The sequence below is a fragment of the Brachyhypopomus gauderio genome, chromosome 13 (genome assembly GCF_052324685.1).
Source record: "Brachyhypopomus gauderio isolate BG-103 chromosome 13, BGAUD_0.2, whole genome shotgun sequence".
Classification (NCBI taxonomy): domain Eukaryota; kingdom Metazoa; phylum Chordata; class Actinopteri; order Gymnotiformes; family Hypopomidae; genus Brachyhypopomus; species Brachyhypopomus gauderio.
In genome coordinates this window covers 8,126,788-8,144,143 of record NC_135223.1, presented here as the reverse complement: position 1 = coordinate 8,144,143, position 17,356 = coordinate 8,126,788, and the positions used below count along the sequence as shown (strand labels likewise).

General features: G+C 41.9%; 1 protein-coding gene and 1 long non-coding RNA gene across 5 annotated transcripts in view; one reads left to right on the top strand and one right to left on the bottom strand.

Annotated features, from left to right (window-relative positions):
- zbtb7b (zinc finger and BTB domain containing 7B) overlaps positions 1–12,303 on the top strand; it is a 19,618-nt gene extending 7,315 nt beyond the window's left edge. For 3 of the 4 annotated variants that reach the window (XM_076970600.1, XM_076970599.1, XM_076970601.1), the window contains 2 exons: positions 7,594–8,582; positions 8,687–12,303. In XM_076970600.1, coding sequence (XP_076826715.1) covers positions 7,600–8,582; positions 8,687–9,200 — 1,497 coding nt within the window. In that variant the 5' untranslated portion in view covers positions 7,594–7,599 and the 3' untranslated portion in view covers positions 9,201–12,303. Of the gene's footprint in view, positions 1–4,157; positions 4,294–7,593; positions 8,583–8,686 lie in introns of those variants that run through there. The other variant, XM_076970598.1, reaches the window with a different exon arrangement.
- Positions 4,238–17,356, bottom strand: LOC143473551 (uncharacterized). Its single transcript, XR_013120547.1, has 3 exons — positions 17,110–17,356; positions 15,762–15,965; positions 4,238–4,947 (listed from the first exon to the last, which is right to left on the bottom strand). It is a non-coding gene; the product is annotated as an uncharacterized LOC143473551 (long non-coding RNA).

Sequence of the window (17,356 nt, the reverse complement as noted above, 5' to 3'; positions counted from 1 at the left end):
ATTCACTGGAGATTCATTAATGACTGTGTGAGGCTTATCAAATGTTACTGTTTGTTATATTACATTACAATGAACAAAATGTCCAGTTTCATAGCAGTAGCAGCTCACTCAGTGCAGGCTTAGCTGAAATGTCTCAAGGAATCTGTTGTCACGGTCCGTATGATCAGATTTTCCATCCATTTCTCTGATGCTGGTGGTGCGATGCATGTTGGACATCGCAGGGCAGTGGGAATGTCAGCAAAGACACGATAGATGTGGACGACATACAGCAGGTCACAGGTCACGATAGATGTGGACGACATACAGCAGGTCACAGGTCACGATAGATGTGGACGACATACAGCAGGTCACAGGTCACGATAGATGTGGACGACATACAGCAGGTCACAGATCACGATAGATGTGGACGACATACAGCAGGTCACAGGTCACAGGCAGGCAGCAGAATGGAGACCAAGAGTGTAAAAGAGAAAAAAGTAGCAGAATGCAGTGAGTATTGTGTGTGTGCGCTGTTAGTATAGCTGTTAGTATAGCTGTTAGTATAGCTGTTAGTATAGTGAAGCTCCTTTCAGATGTATAGTGTTTTGTGCTTTTAAAATATCAACCCTCGGAGCTTAAATGTGGGTAGAAGTCGTTGGTTTCTTTTGGTCGTAGATCTCATAGTGTGAGGGACTAGGAAACCATATTGTCGGATGGGAGAGGCGATGTGATCTGTTCAGAGAGCAGTGGGAGGACCGTATCCGCTGTGAGGCAAACAGAAACATTTTATTCTCAATTATGCTTTTGCTCTTTGTGACCTCTTAATTTGTCATCCATGTTTTAAAACTTAAACCATGTTTTAAAACTTAAACACCTATGTTGGTTTAGTTTTTATTTTTGAATGTTGAATAATTATTGAATTTGAAATGTGAGGGGAGGACACATAAAACAAACTATTACAAAATATTTCCAATAGTCTTGATCAGTACTGCTTAGTATTGTTTAATATAGTTCAGTCCTGTTTAGTATAGTTCAGTCCTATTTATTATTGTTCAGTCCTGTTTAGTATAGTTCAGTTTTGCCAGACGTGTTTGCCGTCTTCAACTTTGTCCAGTGCTTTGTTGCCTTGTGAAAGGTTCATACTGGACCGTAAGGATTAAAATGGCTGACATTTGTATGGTCCGATCTTGTTTGGCATATGAGACAACCAAAGCCCGGAGGAGCGGTTTGTGATTGAAGCTGAAATGTGATCGAGTGAACAAGACAGCAGGTCATAAACGGGGATGATGAACCAAGGAGATGAAGTGACTAAGAGAAATTGAGAAAAGGCAAAGACTCCAAATGTTTGCGACAGAGAGGGTGTGAGGGTGTGAGTGTGTGGGTGCTTCTTGTTAGTGTTGAGCCATCTTTACTGTACTTGCTATTCAGAAGAAATTAGTGAGTTTTAGGGCAGTGCTGCAGTACCTCATTGTAGGTGTTTTGTGTTTTGCAAGGAAGGAGATTCACATTTCATGTTTGCATGCGTGGCGATGTAAGTCCTGGTGATCAGTATTACGGTTAACACTAACCTGCTGTTTCAGGACAACAGTCACGTAAAACTTCACATGCTGTAAAATATGTTAAATATGAGGTGAAAGTCCTGTAGTTTTTCAGAAGATATAATAACAGCAGTGATGAATGAGAAGTGATGTTTGAGCACGATTGCTAATGTAAAGCCAACATCTGTCACTTGCATGCAATATTATTACAGTTGCAGGGTCATTAATATTATTACAGTTGCAGGGTCATTACTGCTGCTGCTCATTGTCAAACATTTTCATCTCACCCACCCAGTATATTTTGAGATATCTGGTCTGTATAATTTCTACACAGTGGATAGTTTCCAATATTTAGATTCCATTTTGCAATAAGCTTGAGAAGGCGCTGTGGATATGGTACATGTGTAAAATAAGGAATTTATTAATTGAGCCTTGAATACATTTCGCAGCAACATGGGGGTTACATACACTCCTCTGGGCATTTATGTACTGACCAGGGCAATCAGTTAAAATAAAACCGTCAAATCCAACCAACCAGAAACAAACATGTCCAGGTCATGGGATCAGCAACTTCAAATAGTTTTTGCAATGGGTGGAGTGTGTGTGGTGCTTTTCAATAATGGGGTGGAGGTGACAGGTGGTGGGTGGTGTTTTTAATAATGAGGTGACAGGTGGTGTTTGAGTTATTTTTTTTATTTGTGTGATAACAGTTGTCATGAACTTACTTTAAAATTATGCATTAATTTATGCAGTAATATAATTTTTTGTCAAAACAAGAATTCTTAAATTATTTAAAATAAGATGAAAAGGGTTAAGGTCGAAGAGCGTTCCCTATGAGCCCAGACATTAGCTCACACACTCCGCATGTTTGTCAGATTCGACCGTTCTGGACAGAATGTCAGAGTAGTGGTGTGTGTGCTGTCACCACAACATGTTGTGACAATTAGCCTTCATTTTGAGTTGGATGAGGATTAAAGCGCTGTTAATCTCATTGCCTTATTATTTCTGCCATCAAAAATATTTAAGTATATATAATCAAATCAGTACAAACACAGGATAGGCTATATATAATATTTTTGTTTGTTTTTAATTTTATTCTTCATGTAGAATAAATTCACAAATTGCCTGTAATTTGCATTTGTTCATTTCCAGTTTAAATGTGATCAGTACTTATAACTAAACAGTTTAATAATTTATAACTAAATACTGTGTGTAGTGATAAACATTTATCAATGTCAATGTAAACAGTACACTTAAGGGCAGCTCTTTAATTAAGACCAGGTCGCTTCCACAAAGTGTCAAAGCAGCAAAGGTTAACATAACATTAAGGGTTATGATAATAATAATAATAAGCCAGGATTCAGAATACTGTTAACTGAAAATTAATCCCAATTGCTGCAAAATACTGCTGTAGCTTCATTAGATTGATCCAGAATCAGCACAGAGTATCTTTAGAAATGACTAATTACAAAAGTAACAAAATTAACTAAATCCTGGTTTTACACCCTAATCACATATTCCAGTTCTAAATAATTCAGGTAATAGAAGGATATGTATGAATTTAAACCATGTAAATTGGCCAAACATTGGTGATTATAAGATATGAAATATTTTGGGTTTTATTAGTCACTGAACAGGCCTGAACCATAATAGTAAACTCTAAATACAAATAATATAAACCATGCCCACACCACTCTCACAGTTTGCCAGCAGTTTTAATTTTTATTTGCTATTCTTTTGTTTGCTTCTCAAATTTTTTCAGGTCATTTGCTTAAATTTATTCAAGAGTTCTTTTGCCACCTAAATAGGTTTTGTGTAGGACAAACACAGTACATTAAGCTGTTGTTAATATATGGACAGATAGTGCGTGTGTTGGCAGTGTGAGTGAGTGAGTGAGCAGGGAGCTGGGGTGAGCTGGAGTACTGCAGTAAGTAAAGATAAATTTCACTCTTTCTCCAGTTGAGATCAACCTGCATGAGCCCCTGAGCTGAAGCCTTAACCTTGGAGTGCTGACCCTTGACCCTAACATCTGCAGTTCACTGCTGCTGTGCCCCCTGACCTAAACCCCGCAACCGCTGGCAGGTTACTGTGTAAATGGGGAGGGCTAAAAGGCTAAATGATGGCCAGCATCTTCATCCCCCTGGACTCCCTGGACTGTTTGCTTTGGCGTGTTGGTTTGCCAAACATACTCTGAAGTTCATCCACTGTGGCACCGAGGTGCTCATCTTTCCTTTGCCTTGTAATGGTATTTCCTGCTTTAGACTGCTTAGTGTGTGTGTGTGTGTGTGTGTGTGTGTGTGTGTGTGTGTGTGTGTGTGTGTGTGTGAGTGTGTGAGTGTGTGAGTGTGTGTGTGTGTGTGTGTGTAAAGTAGAGGTCGAGGGATTTTGTTTTTCGGAAATTTATGATCGTTCCGAAACAAGCTGATGTGTTTGGAGCGAGGGACCGTAGGCGAGGGGGAGGGGTATCTCTCCATCTCTGCTATTCTTCGTCAAACACCTTTTTCAGAAGACAGGAAGAAGAAACAACGAAACGGATAAAGCAAGTCAGTTATCCCCACTGGAGGGTGAGTAACCCCAAACGTTCAGAGCACAGCAGCAATAAGGGAGTGAAGGCAGGCGGACGCAGAATCGAGAGACAGTGAAGGGTGAGAGTGAAGGGTGAGAGTCCCCACTGGGAAGAGAGGACGCTGAAGACACATACAGGACGAATGCCATGACGCACCTTCCATCACGTCTTCAGCTCGCAGTGCCCCGGCTCTCCATGGCTGGGAGAATGGTACGCTCCACCCGCACTGCTCCCCCTTCTTGGGGACGTTTTGGTTTAGCTTGGACTGTGTGGCATGCTTGGTCAGTTTTCAGAGTGAAAACCCTCCATCAGTGATGGGTGTGTGTGATTTAGCGTGTATGAATGTGAGCAGGACTGAGGGAGAGCACTCGTGCTAAGCTAAGGTGTTTGTTCAGCATGTGTGCGATACAGTCTCACATAACACTGATAAACAGAGAATGAACTCTTCTATACTGAACCACTAAACTCTTTTTGTGTAATACTACCAGAACCACCAGAAGTGCCACACCTGTTCTGAAGAAACCTCACTCCTAGAAGGAGAGGTAGAGGGAATGAGAGGGAGTGTGTGTGTTTGTGTGTGTTTGTGTGTGTTTGTGTGTGTGTGTGTGTGTGTGTGTGTGTGTGTGTGTGTGTGTGTGTGTGTGTGTGAGAGTGTGAGAGTGTGAGAGCGAGCGAGCGAGCAAGCAAGCACGTTTTGGAGCAGGTTATTCAGGTGCGCCGATATCTGGTTGTTGAGTACATCCCTGTTGCTCTTTGGGGCAGTATTATGGGCTGGAGAGGGGCTGCTGGTTGCTAAGGGGAAGTAGAGCAGTGGTTGGTTGTTGGTGGAAAGTTCCAGGCTCAGGTGTGTGCACTTCTGCAGAACTGAAAGGGGGAGGGGGGGAGGGGGGGGGGGGGGGTTGGATGAGGAAACACATTATATCAAAACAAGTGGTAGTACAACAGCTTATACTCATTATATACTGCTCTATCTGCAGTGTTTGTTTTGTACAGTATCTGTTGGATATTAAGCATGATTCAGTGGTTTTGTCCTGGGCACCAATTATTATGACAATTATGAAATTTGTTTTGCTTAATGTATTGTAAGAAATCTAAACCAACAGTAATTTTTACTGTTATCAAATTAGATAAAGTTTGATGCCCTGTTTAGTCTGGCCTATGAGAGACCCAACCCAACCCCAACCCCTTGATCTAAAGTCGCTCTGGACAAGAGCGTCTGCTAAATGCCGTAAATGTAAAGCCTTTTAGAACATGCACAACATGTCGGGAGTGGATAAAGATTAAAATGAACACGAATTGGGACCAAGATTAAAGTGTTCATTGCTGCTACTGTGTTTCCCTGTGCATGTGTTGCGTGATCCACCCCCGACATAAACATTCTCTCTGTCTTTTATGCTCTTTTAAAATTCTGAAGTGTAGAGAAATCTGTGACTTCATTCTTACTTTTGACCTCTGGTTTATTAACCATAAACTGTAAATGCCATTTAAACCCTTCTCTAAATGCCAGGAATTGTAACTAACATAAAGTATGTATATAGTGTATCTACATATTTTTGGAGAGTCAAATCCAAATAGCCTTTTAGTTAATCAGCTAGTTGAAAGTGAGTGTGAGGGTGAGTGTGAGGGTTAGGAGAAGTCTGAAGTCTTATGGTCTGATTAGTGCTGACCCATGAGGTCACCGACCTGCTGCCGTTGGACCTGTCATTATTGCAACCCTAGAACGTTAACCCTAACTCACCCATTTCAGCAAGGCATATCTAAATGACAGTTGTCTAGGGTCAACCCTTAACTCTAACTAAATGGACAGTTGTCTAGGGTCAACCCTTAACTCTAACTAAATGGACAGTTGTCTAGGGTCAACCCTTAACTCTAACTAAATGGACAGTTGTCTAGGGTCAACCGTTAACCCTAACTAAATGACAGTTGTCTAGGGTCAACCGTTAACCCTAACTAAATGACAGTTGTCTAGGGTCAACCGTTAACCCTAACTAAATGACAGTTGTCTAGGGTCAACCGTTAACCCTAACTAAATGACAGTTGTCTAGGGTCAACCTTTAACCCTAACTAAATGTCTAGGGTCAAGCTTTAACCCTTAACCTTAACTAAATGACAGTTGTGTAGGGTCAACCCTTAACCCTAACTAAATGACAGTTGTGTAGGGGTCAACCTTTAACACTTAACTCTAACTAAATGACAGTTGTGTAGGGTCAACCCTTAACCCTTGTCTAGGGTCAACCTATCTAAATGACAGTTGTCTAGGGTAAACCCTTAACCCTAACTAAATGAGTTGTCTAGGGTCAACCTTTAACCCTTAACCCTAACTAAATGACAGTTGACTAGGGTAATCCTAACTATATGACAGTTGTCTAGGGTCAACCCTTAACCCTAACTGAATGACAGTTGTCTAGGGTCAACTCTTAACCCTAACTAAATGACAGTTGTCTAGGGTCAACCCTTAACCCTAACTAAATGGACAGTTTTCTAGGGTCAACCTTTAACCCTAACTAAATGACAGTTGTCTAGGGTCACCCTTTAACCCTAACTAAACGACAGTTGTGTAGGGTCAACCCTTAACCCTAACTAAATGACAGTTGTGTAGGGTCAACCCTTAACCCTAACTAAATGACAGTTGTGTAGGGTCAACCCTTAACCCTAACTAAATGACAGTTGTGTAGGGTAAACCCTTATACCCTAACTAAATGACAGTTGTGTAGGGTCAACCTTTAACCCTTAACTCTAACTAAATGACAGTTGTGTAGGGTCAAACTTTAACCCTTGTCTAGGGTCAACCTAACTAAATGACAGTTGTCTAGGGTCAACCCTTAACCCTAACTAAATTGACAGTTGTCTAGGGTCAACCTTTAAACCTTAACCCTATCTAAATGACCATTGTCTAGGATCAACCCTTAAATGACAGCATTTGACATGTAGGCTGCAGCAGCCTGAGGGGTAAATTCACAGTGTTTGGCACTCTTATCCAGAGTGACCTAAATATATTTCATCAGTACGAGTAGCAACTTGCTCTACCTGCACTACAAGGTGAACTACAGAAGCAATAGCTCAGAATCTAGTTCTCACAAGGTCCTATAACCTTATAACCATGAACCCAATAACCCTAACCATAGATTCTCACAAGGGCACTAACCTATAATCCTGTAATCACTAACCCTATAAACCCAATAATCACTAACCCTATAAACCCAATAGTCACTAACCCTATAAACCCATAATCACTAACCCTATAAACCTTAATCACTAACCCTATAAACCTATAATCACTAACCTATAAACCTATAATCACTAACCTATAAACCTATAATCACTAACCCTATAAACCTATAATCACTAACCCTATAAACCTAATAATCACTAACCCTATAATCCTTAATCACTAACCCTATTATTGTTCCAAGGGCACCATCCTATAACCCTAAGCCCAAAAAATAGATTTAAAAGCAAGGCTAATGCAAATGTTAACCCTGAGCTGTAAGTGGTCCTCTCCGCCTGCAGGTGGCGATGTCTCCAGGAGAGGACGGTCTGATCGGGATCCCCTTCCCGGAGCACAGCAGTGAACTCCTGTCTCGCCTTAATGCCCAACGTCGCTCGGGCCTTCTGTGTGACCTCACGCTGACCTCACGGGGAGCCCGTTACCCCACCCATCGCTCCGTCATGGCTGCTGTTAGCCTGTATTTTCGGCGGCTGTTTGGGGCGGAGGAGGGTGGTGAGGGTGGTGAGGGTGGTGAGGGTGTGGGAGGGAGCTGTAGTGTGTGCCAGCTGGACTGTGTGTCTCCAGACGCGCTGGACGCTCTGCTGGAGTTCGCCTACACGGCCACGCTCACCATCCGCAGCTCTGGCATGCGGGAGGTGCTGGAGGGGGCCCAGCTGCTCGGCATACAGTGCGTAGCCGACGCCTGCCGACACATCCTGGGGGAGGCGGAGAGTCCGGCGGAGGACGGCCGGCGCGCCCCGTCACGCAGGAAACAAGACCGACGGAACGTAGCGAAGACCACCTCGCCGGCACTGCCAGTGTGGCGGGACACGCCGTCTGAGGTCAAACGGCACACACCTGAGTACGACCTCCCACCTACACCTGACCCTAACCCTACACCCGACCCTAACCCTACATCTGAGCATAAAGAGTCCTTCCCAGGGGCAGCACAGAATGGAGCTGTGAGAAGCAGCCACCATGGGGCAGAGTTGAACGGAGGTGCACACTGGTCTCTGGTGAGAACGCCAGTACGACCTGAAGATCTTCCTTCAGAGGAGGAGGAGTCCAGAGGGGAGGAGCCAGTAATATCTCACCATACCCAAACACAGGCTGACATGGCAGTGAGTAGAGCAGCGGAGGGCGGAGTCAGGAAGAGGAAGTCTCAGACACCACAGCAGTGTCCTGTCTGTCAGAAAATCATCCACGGTGCAGGAAAGCTGCCACGCCACATGAGGACTCACACGGGGGAGAAGCCGTTCCAGTGCAGCGCCTGCGGCGTGCGCTTCACGCGGTACGTACCACACGCTTTCATCTGCTCTGATTTGCCTGTAGCTGTTCCTGCAGCTCCCTCCCTTTAGCTTCTGTTCCATGGCTGTGTTCTCATTCTTTCTGCAGGAATGACAAGCTGAAAATCCACATGCGTAAGCACACGGGTGAGCGCCCGTACCCCTGCCCCAGCTGCCCCGCCCGCTTCCTGCACTCCTACGACCTGAAGAACCACCTGTCCCTGCACAGCGGCGACCGCCCGTACGAGTGCCCCCTGTGCCACAAGGCCTTCGCCCGGGAGGACCACCTGCAGCGTCACCGCAAGGGTCACAGCTGCCTGGAGTTCCGCACTCGCAGACCACGGCGGGGGCCCGAGGGCCACGCCTCCCCCCCGGCCGAGCCCCGCCCACACCCCTCGGCTCCCGCAGTGCCATCATCCTCGGCTGCCCAGTTCCCATCGCAGCATGGCCCAGACGGCTGTGGAGTCTCACACAGAGGAGCCCTGCTGGGGCCGGGGACCGTCAGCTACCCCGCGTTCCTCTGGAGAGCTGCAGAGAGCTGCAGGGGCCACACACCACTCACACAGCCACAGTGGGAAGAGGAAGAGGAAGATGAGGAGAATGGAGAGGAAGAGGAATCGTAGTTTTGGATGGAGGGTATATGCACATGCCTGCAGGGGTAGGGTGTGTGTGTGTGTGTGTGTGTGTGTGTGTGTGTGTGTGTGTGTGTGTGTGTGTGTGTGTGTATATGTGTGCATACATATATACACACACACACATACACGTGTGTGTGTGTGTGTTTATATTCAGATCAAACACAGGCATTGTGGGGGGAAGGTGTGCACCTTTGTGCTTTCCCTAATCTTCATCATGACCACAGTCTTCCTCATGGCACAGAGGGGCGTGGGAGCACTTATAGCTCAGACTGAAGAGAAACAACACAAATAAACAAACGGGTTTCCTGACTGTCCTGCTTTCTAAAATCATTTGGATTTTTCTGTCATGTCTTTTTATGTTTTGATTTTATTATATCTTATGTTGCCAGTTTGTGTTAAAACTTATTGCTCAAAGAAAAAAAAGATTTATTTTGGTAATATATTCTGCACAGCAGGGGTGAAGGGAGTATTGATGCTATGCAAAATAAAAATGTGAGCTGGAGTATGAAAATGTGGAGAGGAAGATTATGGTACAATGCTGCCATCTTGTGGTAAAAATAACTTTTTCTCAGTGTGATATCCTCAGTACTAAACTTTACCAAGGACATATATTTGTACTCAATGCTATGAAAGAAATCTGTCTTTTTGAAGCTGCTGATTAAGAATATAATGTTTAAAGCATAAAATAAGTACTTAAATATATACATTTGCATACCAAAGATTAGGATTAATTTCCTAAGTTTGAAATTATTATTTAATTTGTACATGACGCATGATTTCAAAGATATTTAAAAAGTTTTTAAAGGGAGTTTTTCCCCCACTGTGTTCACTAAATGAGCAAATCATATTCAAAATACCTTCCAAAGGAGGGCCCATCAATATAAATACTGCTCCCCCTAAATGATAAACATTTTACAGAAAACTATGTCAAGACAGGAAAGGGGGTTTGGTTTCTGTTGCTTTTGTTTACTTCTTACGTGACGTGGGAATTGTGGTTTATGTGTAATTCTAGACCTCGTGCTCTTCTGCTGTGTTCCAGAATTGGAGCTGATATCAGGAGAATAAGGGAGAGACAGAAGGGGAGAAAGCACTCTGTGTATTTATTTATTTATTTGTTTAATATTTATTGTGATTTTCCCGGTGAAGCTGTTGGGTTCTCCCCCCCCCCTCACCCATACTCAACCTCCAGTCTCACCCATACTCAACCTCCAGTCTGTAGCCTACGATTCCATGTGGTGATGTGCAGCAGCCATTTTGGTTTAGGTTCTATATTGCATGAGCAGCCCTAGCACACAAAATGGCCATGGTTCAAGTAGCACATGAGTGCTCTGCTCCACACTGACCTCAGGTAGTGTGTCTGGGGGAGAAACATGGTTCCTCTTCAGAGATTTGTTGCTGTATGCTGATTGTATAGACACTCCAGTTTGCCTTCTCTTTTTTTGTACATTAATAATGCACAAATATACTTGGACCTTTTCTTCAAATTGATGCTTTTGTACTCTAGACTTCATATTCTATATTCTAGAGGCTGTGGTATTCTAGACATTGTACTCTAGATTTTAGAGATTTTGTTAGTTAGGTCCTAGGAGGTACTTTACACCTCATACTGTAGGGTTAGTGTTACTCTACACTGTGAGCCTTTGGTGCTCTAGAAATTGTCCAGTAAATGTTTAGGATGAGATAGTTAGATGGAGTATCATGTGGTCTTTGGTTTATTCCAACTATACTTCCTCTATATGCTGTACTGTGCTCTCTTAAATACTAAAATCAAAATCAAACAGTACCTAATGATAGCAGCGCTGGAGAGGAAGAGGAAGAGGATGAGGAAGAGTGGAGAGGATGAGGAAGAGTGGGGTGGTGTTTCTCCCTTACTTGTGATCTCCCTCACACTCTCAGTGATGAGGGTCCAAAGTCAAGCCTTTCATGGAGGAAATTGTTTCTTATTCAGTTTCCTAACCCTCATTGGTTTCTTATTCAGACAGCTGGTGCTGCTTTAGATTCAGATGTTTTAGAAACCCTAACTTAACCTTAACCCTAGATTCAGGTTTGTTATTTAGTTGCTTTGGTCATGCCTAAAAAATAAAATCACTTGTAAAACAAAAGACACAAACAAAACAAAAAATCTGTTTTACTAGTTAAAATCTGATTAATCTAAATCCTACTTGGCTTAGAAATACAGTTAAAGTGAATTCAAACCAACCAACCCCCACAGTGCTGATTGATGAAGGACATCAGTGAGTCTGTAGGTGCAGAGAACACACTGTGGCTTCATTTGCACAACAGTTAGAACCTCCTGATGAACATTTTTCTGTTATTACACATTCATTTATTATTTGATGTCTGATTAGCTCTTATTTGATAGTGAATCCTCCTGAGGACGAAGGGTTCTTAGAGCACAGACAGCACTCCTGCATCATATATGTACAGGTCAATTTTGAACCAGATTTAAATCAGTTCAATCATTAATTAATAAAAAGGCTCAAGCTGCCTTGTTTTGTTGGGAGGTTTTTTGTTGTTGTTTGTTTTTGCGCAACTCTTCTCAGGAAATAATGAGCAATGCACTAAAATGATTATGCAAATGATTATGTAAATATATGGTGAGATCGTTGTGTATCTGTGTCAAAATATTAACACCCCTTCTAAAGGTACCCCTTTTATTCTATGAGTTCAAGGTTTTATTTTTTTTTATATTAATATTACTTTTCAAATATGCTTCATTACATTTTTGGTTTGAGTAAAGGTGGAACAGTTATTTAAAATACAAAAATTCTATAATGAAGCAGTCAAAATTTCATGCATTTTATCATTAAGATGGGGAAAGGGGTGTTAATATTATATATCCGTGTGTGTGTGTGTGTGTGTGTGTGTGTGTGTGTGAAAGACTGCCAGCGATGAAGAGAACAGCGTAAGTGTTGTACTTGCTTTGGCTGGGTGAAGGGGCTAGGCTTAACGAGCCCAAATCAGGGATGTTTCCTGTGCTAACGGGAATTTTTTCCACTCATTAGTAAATTATCATTTTTGCCTGGTGTTCATTTCTTCTGTTGTAAAGTTAAAAAAACAAATAAAAATTGCTATTATTGAAAATTTAGCATTTTCTTTGTCTTGAGTCCTTGAAACTCAAACCCTTCTACAAAGCTGAAGGAGAACCTAATGCTGCTTCACTATATAAACTTTCACAAATGCAAGTGGATGTAGATGAATGTGAATATGAATATTAATGGGACTGCAGTGAGCACTGGGATGACCTGGTTGAAATTAGCTGTTTGTAAATTTGAGAGCTACAGAAAATTACATCTTTTACACAGTTTAAATGTTTACACAAAAAAGTGATGACCGTTTTATCACTATACATAAGTCTCATTCAACACATGGTTTTATGACCCTGATACTGATTTTATGGAAATACTGGTTTTATGGAAAGCTTTGAAAATCCTAGCTTATTGTTAATCTTTGGAAAAAAAACATTCACTATCCAAGGTGAGATGTTAAGATATACATCCAGCAGTGGTCACCATGGAGGCAGGGGAGGTTCCATAGCAGGATAAGCCCCTCCCCAGAATGTACCACTGTCAGATAGCAGGATAAGCCCCTCCCCAGAATGTACCACTGTCAGATAGCAGGATAAGCCCCTCCCCAGAATGTACCACTGTCAGATAGCAGGATAAGCCCCTCCCCAGAATGTACCACTGTCAGATAGCAGGAGTGACATAACACAATCCTGCCAATGGATGGGAAAGGACAGTACCAGACTAAGCACTGAGCTATAGGTCAATATATGAAGCAGTGCATCACATCAGATAAGACTCAAATGAAGACTGAGTGAAAGGAACCTGGGCCAATCCAGCACCTATTAGAAATATGTAAGATGCTGGCAGAGAAAGCACACTGAGAAACCCAGTGACATATATAATTGACAGGAACACATTATATATATATATATATATATATATATATATATATATATATATATATATATATATATATATATATATATATAATTTTTTGGAGAAAAAAATACATTAGGATCATAAAATATGATACTTTCAAAACGATATGTTAATATCTCTAATACTTGTTTGGGAATCCCTTTACTTTAATCACTGCATTGATTGACATTGATTGAAGCAATCAGCCTGTGGGATTGGGCAGGTTGACAAGCCAACAAAACACAGTGATAGAAGACCAACAAAACACAGTGACAGAAGACCAACAAGACACAGTGACAGAACACCAACAAAACACAGTGATAGAAGACTAACAAAACACAGTGACAGAAGACCAACAAAACACAGTGACAGAAGACCAACAAGACACAGTGCTAGAAGACCAACAAAACAGTGACAGAAGACCAACAAGACACAGTGATAGAAGACTAACAAAACACAGTGATAGAAGACTAACAAAACACAGTGACAGAAGACTAACAAAACACAGTGATAGAAGACTAACAAAACACAGTGATAGAAGACTAACAAAACACAGTGACAGAAGACCAACAAAACACAGTGATAGAAGACTAACAAAACACAGTGATAGAAGACTAACAAAACACAGTGATAGAAGACCAACAAGACACAGTGATAGAAGACTAACAAAACACAGTGATAGAAGACTAACAAGACACAGTGACAGAAGACCAACAAGACACAGTGACAGAAGACCAACAAGACACAGTGACAGAAGACCAACAAAACAGTGACAGAAGACCAACAAGACACAGTGATAGAAGACTAACAAAACACAGTGATAGAAGACTAACAAAACACAGTGATAGAAGACCAACAAGACACAGTGATAGAAGACTAACAAAACACAGTGACAGAAGACCAACAAAACACAGTGATAGAAGACTAACAAAACACAGTGATAGAAGACTAACAAAACACAGTGACAGAAGACCAACAAAACACAGTGATAGAAGACTAACAAAACACAGTGATAGAAGACCAACAAGACACAGTGATAGAAGACTAACAAAACAGAGTGATAGAAGACTAACAAAACACAGTGATAGAAGACCAACAAGACACAGTGACAGAAGACCAACAAGACACAGTGATAGAAGACTAACAAAACACAGTGATAGAAGACTAACAAAACACAGTGATAGAAGACCAACAAGACACAGTGACAGAAGACCAACAAAACACAGTGATAGAAGACTAACAAAACACAGTGATAGAAGACCAACAAGACACAGTGACAGTATACCAACAAAACACAGTGATAGAAGACCAACAAAACAGTGACAGAAGACTAACAAAACACAGTGATAGAAGACTAACAAAACACAGTGATAGAAGACCAACATGACACAGTGACAGAATACCAACAAAACACAGTGATAGAAGACCAACAAGACACAGTGATAGAAGACCAACAAGACACAGTGACAGATTACCAACAAAACACAGTGACAGAAGACCAACAAGACACAGTGACAGAAGACCAACAAAACTGTGACAGAAGACTAACAAAACACAATGATAGAAGACTAACAAAACACAGTGATAAAGACCAACAAAACACAGTGATAGAAGACCAAGAAAACACAGTGATATAAGACCAACAAAACAGTGATAGAAGACCAACAAAACACAGTGATAGAAGACCAACAAGACACAGTGACAGAAGACTAACAAAACACAGTGATAGAAGACTAACAAAACACAGTGATAGAAGACTAACAAAACACAGTGATAAAGACCAACAAAACACAGTGATAGAAGACCAAGAAAACACAGTGATAGAAGACTAACAAAACAGTGATAGAAGACCAACAAAACACAGTGATAGAAGTGAACAGCCTCCTTAGTTATGAACTTTTGTGGCTCACCCATCCTATGGAGGGAATTAATGATGGTCTTCTGTCCAGTTGTTATATCTGCAGTCTTCCTCATATTGAACCGAACTGTGACAATTGAACTGTGAAGACTGAAGCAATTTAATGAAATCTGGGGAAATCTGTGCAGGTGCACTCGGTTTAATACATTCATGCCCTACAAAATTTGGGTTGATTTCTCCACATTATTCTAATTTTCTGAATTCCTGTTTTTGTGTGTGTGTCAGAGACCTGACCCATCACCTGGACTGTGTGTATGTGTATGTATATAATGTAAGAGGAATAACTCACTAGAGGTCCTTTGTCCTCACTGTGCAGTTTTACTAACATTTTAGTCAGTCCAATGGGTTACGTTCACATGTGTGGTGCACAAATAAAGCAAATCACGGATGAAGTCTATCGATGGAGTCAAGTCTGATCTTTTCGGGGGAAACTGTGGCCTCTTCAATATATGAATTATTGTGAAGCTGCGTCTACCCCTCCAAGGCATCTCCACAGTGTGTTGTACGAGTTGGATGCTCAAATTATGTAAAAATAAACAAATAAATAAATAAATACTTTAAATCATTTAAATTGTGGGCCCTGCATATATATATATATATATATATATATATATATATATATATATATATATATATATATATATATATATATATATATATATATATATATATATATGTTCCCCAAGGCTCAAGCTGTTGACCCACCTGGTGTGCAGGATGGTTCTACAGATAAAGTTAAGGTCCTTGTTCCCTGGCAAAGTAGTCACAGTCCCTTCGGTGTAGATGCGCCTCAGGTAGGAGCATCAGCACGTCCTCTTGCGGAAATGGCACATCCATCCCCGGCATCAGTACATCCACTGGCAAGCCAGACCGTCTCCCAGGTGCTTGAAGGTGCTTGCATGCAATCGTCTTGGGTAGAAGCATGCAAAAAGATAGACAATACAGACTGAGTGTGTGGACATCAATTTAAACCATCATTGATTTAAACATACATAGCTCACGTGCCAGTGATTAGCATGTGGCTCCGGCAGGCTAATCTATAGCAGCATAACTAAAGGGAGGGGTTCAGAGGTGACCACAGGCATGAGGGCTCACTGAGACATTGCTTTCCAGTCAAGTCATTGTCACAAATAGAGTGATGCCATGACACAGCTGGATGACAGCATCAACATCTCAGATTACCAGAAATCCCAACGTCTGGGGGCCCCCGAGCCCCAAACCTTACAAGGGGAATATTAGCTGAAGGCTTGATTAAATAGGTGAGTCTTAAGTCTAGATTTAAAGATTGGAACTGTGTCAGAATCTCAGATTGGAGCTGGAAGGCTATTCCATAATTGGGGGGCTTTAAAGGAGAAAGCTCTGCCTCCAGCTGTAGTCTTACAAATTTTTGGAACTAGGAGAAATCCAGCATTTTGGGAGCGCAAAGGGCGAGATGAGTTGTAGTAAGCAATGAGTTCACTCAGATATTGTGGGGCAAGACCATTTAATGCCTTATAGGTTAACAGAACAATTTTAAATTCAATTCGATATTTAATCGGAAGCCAGTGTAATGCCGCGAGAGTGGGACTAATATGATCGAATTTTCTAGCCTTAGTTAGGACTCTAGCTGCAGGATTTTGTACAAGTTGTAGCTTCTTTATGGACTGTTTAGAGCATTCAATTAGAAGACCCTTACAGTAGTTCAATCTTGATGAGACAAAAGAATGGAATCAGCTAATGAAAGTAAGTTCTCAGCTTGGCGATATTACATAAATGGAAAAAGGCAGCCTTAGTGACATTGCATATGTGTGTCAAATGAAATATCCGAATCGATAGTGACACCTAAGCCTTTTGCAGTAGATTTAGGTGTTACTGAAAAGCCATCTAGGGTAAGGGGAATATCAGCTCAATTGCTTCTAGCAGCTTTGGGCCCAAGAATCAGCACCTCAGTCTTATCGGCACTGAGCAGCACCATGTTGTGATTGTGTGGGGGTGGATTTCCTTAGTCGTATATATGCAGGTATGAGAGGGGTGGTCTGACTGCCTATATGTGATTATGTGATGCAGGTCTCACCCTATAGCTCAACGTCCTGATGGTGTAGGCCTTGTCTAGTGCACTAGCTCTTCTTGTACCACATTTAACATGCTGATAGTGTTTGGGGAGCACTGATTTTTTAAGTCCACATAATAAAAATGGCCTGTGGGGGCTGTGGAAGTGCTGGGGTGGGGCTGGGGCGAGGCTGGGGGGTGGTGCTAGCGTAGCTAGCCCACCAACCCTACAGCTCCGCTTCTGCTAGCGCTCCCTCCTCTTCCTCCTTTTC